Source organism: Microtus ochrogaster, chromosome 4, assembly GCF_000317375.1.
Source record: "Microtus ochrogaster isolate Prairie Vole_2 chromosome 4, MicOch1.0, whole genome shotgun sequence".
In the NCBI taxonomy this organism is placed as follows: domain Eukaryota; kingdom Metazoa; phylum Chordata; class Mammalia; order Rodentia; family Cricetidae; genus Microtus; species Microtus ochrogaster.
In genome coordinates, this window is record NC_022011.1 from 51,349,229 (window position 1) to 51,357,881 (window position 8,653).

At 46.6% G+C, this 8,653-nt stretch overlaps 1 protein-coding gene across 2 annotated transcripts in view; it reads left to right on the top strand.

The window, feature by feature from the left end:
• The first annotated feature begins 6 nt into the window (after positions 1-6).
• Camsap1 (calmodulin regulated spectrin associated protein 1) overlaps positions 7-8,653 on the top strand; it is a 64,450-nt gene continuing 55,803 nt past the window's right edge. For both annotated transcript variants that reach the window (XM_005346264.3, XM_005346266.3), the window contains exon 1: positions 7-364. In XM_005346264.3, the coding sequence (XP_005346321.1) occupies positions 211-364 (154 nt within the window). In that variant the 5' untranslated portion in view covers positions 7-210. The remainder of the gene's footprint in view (positions 365-8,653) is intronic.

The following is an 8,653-nucleotide window of genomic DNA, read 5'->3' on the forward strand; positions in this document are numbered from 1 at the left end:
GCCTGCCTTGGCCGGCGCTTGCCTGCCGCCGCCTTCCTGCCGGCTCTGCGCCTTCTCGGCCTCGGCTCGGCGCCCGCAACATGCAGCAGCAGCAGCAGCAGCCTGGGTGGCGGCGGCGGCCGTGAAGCAAGGGCCGTGTGCCCGGGCGGGCGGCGCGGGAGGGCGGCGGCGTCTTTGTTGCGGCCGGGCCGCCGCGGCCTTTGTCTGCAGATGGACGCGGGCGGCCGCCCCGCCGCCGAAGGCTGGAGGAGGATGGAGGCACCGCCGGAGGGCGCCGACCTGGTGCCGCTGGACCGCTACGACGCGGCGCGGGCCAAGATCGCAGCCAACCTGCAGTGGATCTGTGCGAAGGCCTATGGCCTAGGTGGGCGGGCGCGGCGGGGTCCGGGGCAGGGGGATGGGGTTACAGGGGGACGAACGGGGAACGAATCGGACTCCGGGTTGGTACTAGAGGGGAACCGACGGGACATGGACTGCTGTCGAGCGCGACCGGGAGATGTCGGACGGGTGCGGGAGCCGGGGGATGGGACCAGAGGGAGACGAACCGGGGTCGGACGGGATATGGAACCAGAGGAGGACGCAATAGTCGTAGGATTGGACCAGAGGGAGACAGACAGGGAATAGATTGGACTAGGTATGATACAGAGGGGACAGAAAGGGGACTGACATGCAGGGGGATGAGACCAGAGAGGATTGGACGCTGGACGAACCGGGCAATAGGACCAGAGAGGATCCGATGAGTCGGGGGGATGGGGGACACGGAGAAAGGTCTGGGGACGAGGAGTGGAGACAGCCAAGGTTGGGAATGAGGCCGGTGACAGGGCCAGGGCGCGCCTTCGCTTGGTGTCGGTTCAAGACTTGCTGTCCTGGCGGGTGGCCCAGGTGAGCGAGCGCTGAGGTCGGCCGGAGTAGGTCCTGGCGCGGGACTACGCTCGCGTATCATCCATACTCTGAGTCTCGGGCGGGGTAGAGGGTGCCTGTCTGGTGCAGTGTTATTCTCTGGCTACTGGACTGGCCGTGAGTCCAAAAGGGACTTTTTTATGTGAGTAACGTCCGTTTAGCCATCTCCTACTGCAACAGTGGCCAGAAAGCTTAGTTTGAATAGTTGGAGGCTTAGTCCAAAGGGACAAACCCAGAGTCCCAGCCATTCTGGTTTATATATTATGAATTTTGATACTTTGCAGAACATGAGCTATTGGATACTCCAAAGATAAATTTTGTGTTACACAAATTGTGCAGAAACAACCCCTTTGGCTAATTCCTGTTGTGAAGAACAAGGTAACCTTGTGATGAAACCCCATTTATGAGGCCTAATATGCTTAGTGGATTAAGACGTTCTGGTTTGGTGTTCTGGAAACTTTGTAGGCCAAATAATGCTGGTGATGAGTTGACTGGGAGGCTCTAGTGTCAGTGACAAATACCTTGTTTCAGACACAAAACTAAGTGTTAAATACTTGTGAATCCCCTTAAAATGAAGCATGAGTCGCCCTTGTTCTGGCAGAACCATTACAGACTGGGTTGCTGGAATAACCCTTTCAGGAGAGGGTTAGGTGACCAGTTTAAAAAACTTGCTAAGCAGATGTTCTCTGTGACAGTGGACTGTGTCGCATCAGGGCCTCCTAGTCCTAGTCATAAGGACAAGCATGTTTTGGGAGTAAATAAACTGCTTTCTTTATTTTATTTTAAACTTAATGCTATGGTGTAAAGCTAGCAGTGAGGAAGTAGTTCTGTCTTTTACAATTTTTAGTTTTATAATTCTTGGTCACTGTTTCTGTTGAGTTTCAGGTTTTGCATGGTGGTGGAGAAACACTGCTGTGTAATTGGCTTTATCTGACTTTAAAAAGTACAGTTGAAGAAGCCAGGTGGTGGTGGCGGCTCATGCCTTTAATTACAGCACTTGGGAGGCAACATAGAGAAACCCTGTCTTGAAACCCGCTCCCCCCTAAAGAAACCCCAGAACACTTGAATAACCACTGAAATGGATAAAAAGGTGTCTGATACCTGACTAGAGGAAATAGTGAGTGCCTAGCCAGTGGTCACATCCACCATTGCTGGCTCCACACACCCCTTGTTGCCTCAGCACCTCCCCCTCCACTGCTGTAACCCTTTGCTGTTGTTCTAAGCTATATTATTCAGTTTTTTAATTTATTTATTTTTGGGGACAGGGTTTCTTTTTCTTCAATAATTTATCTTTACTTTATGTGTATTGGTATCATATCCCCTGGGACTGGAGTTACAGACAGGTATAAACTGCCGTGTGGGTGCTGGGAATGTCCTCTGGAATAACAGTCAGTGCTCTTAAACACTGAGCCCTCTCTCCAGCCCCGAGATAGGGTTTCTTTGTGTAGTCCTGACTGCTCTGGAACTCGCTCTGTAGACCAGCTGACCTCACTCACAGAGATCTTCTTGCCTCTGCCTCATTAGTGCTGGGATCAAAGGCATGGGGCACCACAGCCTGGCATCGTTCAGTTTTGCATGATTTTTCTTTCTTTCTTTCCTTCTTCTTCTTCTTCTTCTTCTTCTTCTTCTTCTTCTTCTTCTTCTTCTTCTTCTTCTTCTTCTTCTTCTTCTTCTTCTTCTTTTCTATTTTGAGGCAGTGTCTGGCTTGGATTCCTGTTTAGACCATTCTGGCCTTGACCTCAGAGATCCATCTACCTCTTTGTCTCCTGAGTTGCTGGCATTAAAGATGCATGCAGACATACTGGCCTAGTTTTGTGTATTGTTGAACCTTTTTAGTGCTGTCTTTAGAGGCTTTCTTTTCTTCTATAGATTATGTTCATAAGTTCATCTTAGCTCCCAGCATTCTTTTGCCCGGCTGTTTAGTATTTGACCAAGGCTAGCCTACCACATGCCATTGTCCTACTGAGAGGGGCTGGTTCATTTCCAGCTTTTTGCTCTTAAACATGGTGCATCCTAGTGCACAGCTCCTAGTCTTATGTACAGATTTCACTCTTGTGTATATGTATTCTTTTAACCTTTGTGCTGGGCATGGGACTCAAGGCTTTGCTAGGCAAGAACTCTTGCTGAACTGCCATCTATGTTTTTAAGGTTGGCCATGTGGAAATAGTTTACTTAGACTCTATTTACTTTGTAGTTTCTCTAGGAGGGTGTGTTTAGCGGTAACATTCAACTTGGTATCTAGAGATATTTTTCTCTCTCTCTCTCTCTCGTTGGCACCTGGTTTAGTTTTATTCTAGTACCAGATTACTCATGAGGTCTTGTTGCCTCATCAAATAATGGAGCAAATGGGCTTTAAGGTTTTAGATTCTTTTTTTTTTTTTTTTTTGAGACAGGGTTTCTCTCTGGAACTGGATTTGTAGACCAGGCTGGCCCGAACTCACAGCTATCCTCTTAACCTCTGTGTGTGCCACCATGCCCAGTGGTTTTAGAATTACTTAGAGTGCTTATTTGAGCACTGGGAGGAAGAGCAGGACTGAGGACTAGCAAGGGACCCGAGCCTAGGTGTCCCTATGACCTGAGACAGGGCCTCTGCTAGCAGAATGTACATCATATGTGTGTTAGAGGTCTAGTTCCCTTCCGTTCATTGTTGTAAATGAGAAGGTTTCCATTCTAGACCCAGCTTCGGCATTTGGGAGGTGCCAATTTATATGACCAGGCTGGCTCAGCTGGACAGTTGTTTATGGTGTTCATAGCCTGGTATGGATTTACTTCTACCAGCCTGGAGTTGTATCTTCCAGAAATCAGGGTGGGGAGGGAGTTTTGGCAAGATATGGGGGACATCCTCCTGCCTCCCCAAAACAACTCTGTTCCTATTCCCAGGGTGAATCTTTATCTTTGGTGATCTCCATGTGATCTCATCTTAGGCTGCTATTCATTGGTCATGCTGCTTTCCATTTGGATGCTTCAAAGACAACTTAGTTTGGGTGGGCGGTCATAGGGAAAGGGTCTTGTATGTTTTATGTGTTACACACTTTTTGGTTAAGTCTGGAAGTGAAAATAGATTTCCTTCTGTGTAGGAGTTGGAAGTGTGGTGGAACTGTGGGATTAACTACTGGAGTCTCCATTGTCACTTGCCCCGAGAGTCCATGTCCCTATTTCAGCCTGCAGTCTGTAGTGAGTGGCAGGCTCTGGAGCTCACCCTAGGCCTTGGGCTTATGGTTATGAAGAAGCATTTTCTCAGATTTTTTCTGCTCTGGTGCCACAACCTAGATTTGGGCTCTGTCCTTTACTTCTGTTTTTAGGTTCTTCTTGGGGAATATGATTTTCGAGTGTGTGACTTTTGTTACTCTGCATTTGATTAATTGTGAAGCTGTGATTCTTTGCCTGTCTAAACTACTTGATGGTCCTAGTAAAGAACAGCCAATATCAAGGCAGAAGCAAGGATAGGCGGAGCCAGCAGGCAGAGTTTAAATGGAGAAACGAGAAGGCAAACGAGGAGCAGAAGGACATCAGGGGTCAGCCACCCAGCTACACAGCAAGCCATGGAATAAAAAGTATGGAAGGTTATATAGAAATAGAGAAACATAAAAGCCCAGAGGCAAAAGGTAGTTGGAATAATTTAAGAAAAGGCTGGGCATTTATATTTAAGAATAAATCTCCATGTGTGAGATTTATTTGGGAGCTGGGTGGCGGGACCCTTAAAAAGCCAAAAGAGTAAAAGATCACACAACATATTCTTTCTCTTCTTTTTCTGGCAACTCTTGCATTACATTGACAGTCTTTTAGTTATTTTTTGGGAGTAACTTATTAGGCATGCTGAAAATTGTTTACTTAAATGTGTTTGCAAAGAGGAGCAAAGTCTGCTTAACTGCAAGAGTATAGTGGCATTTGTGTGAAACCTGCATTAAATTAATTGATAAGTTCAAAGGGGTGATTTGAAGGACCATTTATTTTATAGGATAGTGTGCTAGACCAGGGCTGCAGCAGTCCTGGCTTTTGCTTCTGGTCTATTTGCATTGTATTTGTGCCCTTAGCAAACTCAGAGGTATCTAGGCTTTGGTTTCAGGGAATAGTGGGGGGAATATGAATTTTTATCTCTCAAGGACAGCGGAACACACAGGGACCGGATGAGAAGGTTCTCAACTGTTTGCAAGGAGATTGCTCTGTGGCTCAGCAAAAACTGATTTGTCCTTTTGCCCCAGAGCTGAGCTGTCCTGAATCCTAGGCCCAGTCAGGAGCTCATCCTTCTCATCTTACCACCAGCAGCAGGCTGGGTTGGAAAAGGGTGGTGACCTAGCTGGAGGGTTAGGTCTACTAACCAGGAATGCTGCTCTCTGTCCTTTTTTCGGCCCCCCAACTCCCGTTCTCCTATGCTCACCAGAGTACTACAGACTGCTACTTTGAAAAACACGCCGTAGAATAAGAATTCCTATGCCGACCTGTGGCCAATGGAGCCCAGTTCTTAGGAAATATGTGCTAGAGCCACTGCAGGCCACAAAGTGCTTTTTTACGTTGGTTGGCCTGGCCAGTGTTAGGAGCAGAGCCCTCTCCTAACTCTAGGAGTCACCGCATTGCCAGAGTCATGGTATTGTTTGGTTTAGTGGCATTTGGTCAAAAGGAGTTTTGTTGTGATGTTTTACTCTTTCGGCTTTTAGGGGGGGCCACCACCCAGCTCCTAAATATACACAGAGGCTTTATTATTACTTATAAACATCCGCCTTATCTTGGTTTGTTTCTTGCCAGCTTTTCTTAAATTAACCTGACTAATTTCTTAAATTAAACCTCTGGGCTTTTATCTTTCTCTATTTCTGTATACCTTTTTTTACTTCTCTTCCGTGGCTTGCTGTGTAGCTGGATGGCTGGCCCCCGGTGTCTTCCTCTCCTTGTTCTCTTGCTCCTTTTCTTCCTTGTTTCTCCTTTTTTTTATATGCTCTTTCTGCCTGCCAGCCCTGCCTGTCCTTCCTCCTGCCTTAAAATAGCCAATAGGCCATTCAGCGTTTTATTAGACCATCAGGTGTTTTAGACAGGCAAAAAAAAAAAAAAAAAAAAAAAAAAAATCACAGCTTCACAGAGTTAAACAAATGCAGCATAAACAAATGCAACACACCTTAAAACAATCCTCCCCAACAGAGCTCGCTTCTTGAAACCTCTTTCGATAGCTCCAGAGCTGGCTGGGACTGCTCACTGCTCCTTTCTTTTCCTGGACTGGCAGGTTTCCCTGGGAGCAGTCTGCTGCCTGAGCTCAGTTCAAAAGTGTCTTACCAAATAGTCTAGGTCACAATTTGTTCAGACCACTGTTTCATGAGTTTAGGTTGTGGTTTTATTTCCTTTTATTTTAAGTGTCTGGGTACATTGTCTTCATGTATATATCTGTACCTGGTGCCCTCAGGCTAGAAGAGGCCTTCAGATTCCCTGGCACTAGGCATATATATGGTTGTGAACTCCTTGTAGGTGGTGGGAATTAAACCTCAGTCCTCTGGAAGAACAGCCAGTGCTCTTCAGGACTGAGCCATTTCTCAGCCCCTACACTGTAGTTTTTAAATAGCCTTTTGTTATTCTTGGCAAGTGAGTTGGGTGTTTCTGGGTGGGCGGGTCCAGGATCCTCAAGTGTTTGCTGATCATGAGAAGTCTGATATTGTAGGGGCTGCTGCCTGGCAGCGGTTGCCATGACCCTTTCTCTGCAGGGTGTCTGGAGAACGTCCTATCTTCTTGTTTTGGTATCTCTGCAAGATTGGGGGTCCTGGCTCTCTCACATGTACTGTTGTGCCCACCTGCAGAATACTCGGGTGCATGTTATGTATGTGGGGGGAATTTATGTCTTTAGAGTTGTGCTAATACATGTTCTCCTTCCTGGCCTGATGCCAGGAGCTAAATACTAATCAGAGAATGAAAATCTGTCTTTAATCTCCTAGCTAATCCTTTGTTTGACCCTTTGTTAGCTACTATTGTGTTTCAAAATGTTAATTTTGGCTATACATTCAAATGGCTTTTAAGAGGGGGACTGGTTGAGACAGGGTCTCACACTATTTAAGGCTGTCCTGGAACAAACTTAACTGCTGCCATGTTGTGTTGATTTTTGTTTCAGGATAGCCTTGTCAACTTTAGGTATGCTAGTGCTCCCTCTACCTCATAGTTGCACTGTTCAGTGACCTGGATGGCTGTCAATTTTCATCTTGCCTGAGGATGACTAACATGGAGCCAAGATTAGTTTCATCTAATGTCTATTGTGTGCATAACTATTTTTTTTACAGTATAGGAAATATAAAGGGAAAAAACACATGGTGCCATCTAAATTTGTTGATCACAATCCTCATGAAATATGGACATTCATGGAGGCAATGGAAGGGTTGAAGGTGGCTACATAGGACTGAGGAGACAGCTCAGACACTAAAGAGCTCGTGAGGCACGGGACTGGGGAGATGGCTAAGATTGGTAAAGTGTTTGTTAAACAAGTATGGAGACTTGAGTGGAGTCTCAGAACCCATATTAAAAGCCAGGTATGGAGCTGGTGAGATGGCTCAGCAGATAAAAGATGCTTGCTGCCGAGCCTGACAACCTGAGTTTGATCCCTGGGACCTAAATAACGGAAAGAGAACTGGATCCTACAAGCTGTCCTCTGACCTCTACACATGTGCTGTGGCATGCATGGGTATACATGCACACATACGAATGAATAAATATTATTGTTGTTTTCAAGACAGGCTTTCTCTTTGTAGCTCTGACTGTCCTGGAACTTGCTCTGTAGACCAGGCTTGCCTTGAACTCAGATATCCGTCTTGCTGCCTCCTGAGTGCTGGGATTAAAGGTGTGTGTCCCCCCCATCACTTGGCATAAAGTAATTTTTAAATATTAAAAAAGTCAGGTGTGGTATATGGTTGTAATCCCATACTGGAGAGGTAGAAATGGGTTCTCAGACCAGCCAGACTGGCCTACTCTTTGACTCTAGGTCAGTGAGAGACCATGAGTCAAAGAACAAAAGTGAATAGCTCTGAAGGGTGGTGAAGGCCTGGATAGCCCCTGAGAGCAGGGGGTGGGTATCTGACTGCACCATTGTGTAGCAGCCAAGTGATCTTGTGCATTGAGTAGATTAGCTGTGCAGAGGCGTAAAGGCTGACACAGTAGGTGATTAGTTTGGAAATAGTCTGGGGCCAGGTTGTTTACCATGTTCCTGGTGTCATTAGGGATTGCTTTGTATGTGCCTGGGAACACTTTTGAATAGGAGGTAGTTTGCTGAGAGCCTGGGAATGTGCTTTGAGCAGGTAGTCTCCAGTTGCTACAGTTTCAACCAGTCAAAATTAGAGGTGTATCAGTCCAGGTGAACAATGTCTTATGACCCGTGGGAACTGAATGGAGCTTGGAAGGTCACACATGCAAAGACCTATAAGGAGAATCCTGGATGGTGCCTCATTTACAGAGGAGCAGATGCCACTAGCAGGTCACAGGAAGAAGAAGATCTGGGTCTGGAATGCCCCATAAAGAAGTATGTAGTCTAGGCAAGGGCAGGGAAAGGGAATGGAGGCAGGTGTCGGTGCAGCTAGCACAAGCCTAGGCAAGTGGAATTTAGAAGCTGAGATTAGCTTGGACAAATGGCTGAGTTTCAGATATTGGGATGTCTTAAATGACAAATTGGTAAACCCTTGCTGGGTTTACTTATGGACTGTTTTTTTTTTTTTTTTTTAGTTTTTCGAGACAGGGTTTCTCTGTGGCTTTGGAGCCTGTCCTGGAACTAGCTCTGTAGACCAGGCTGGTCTCG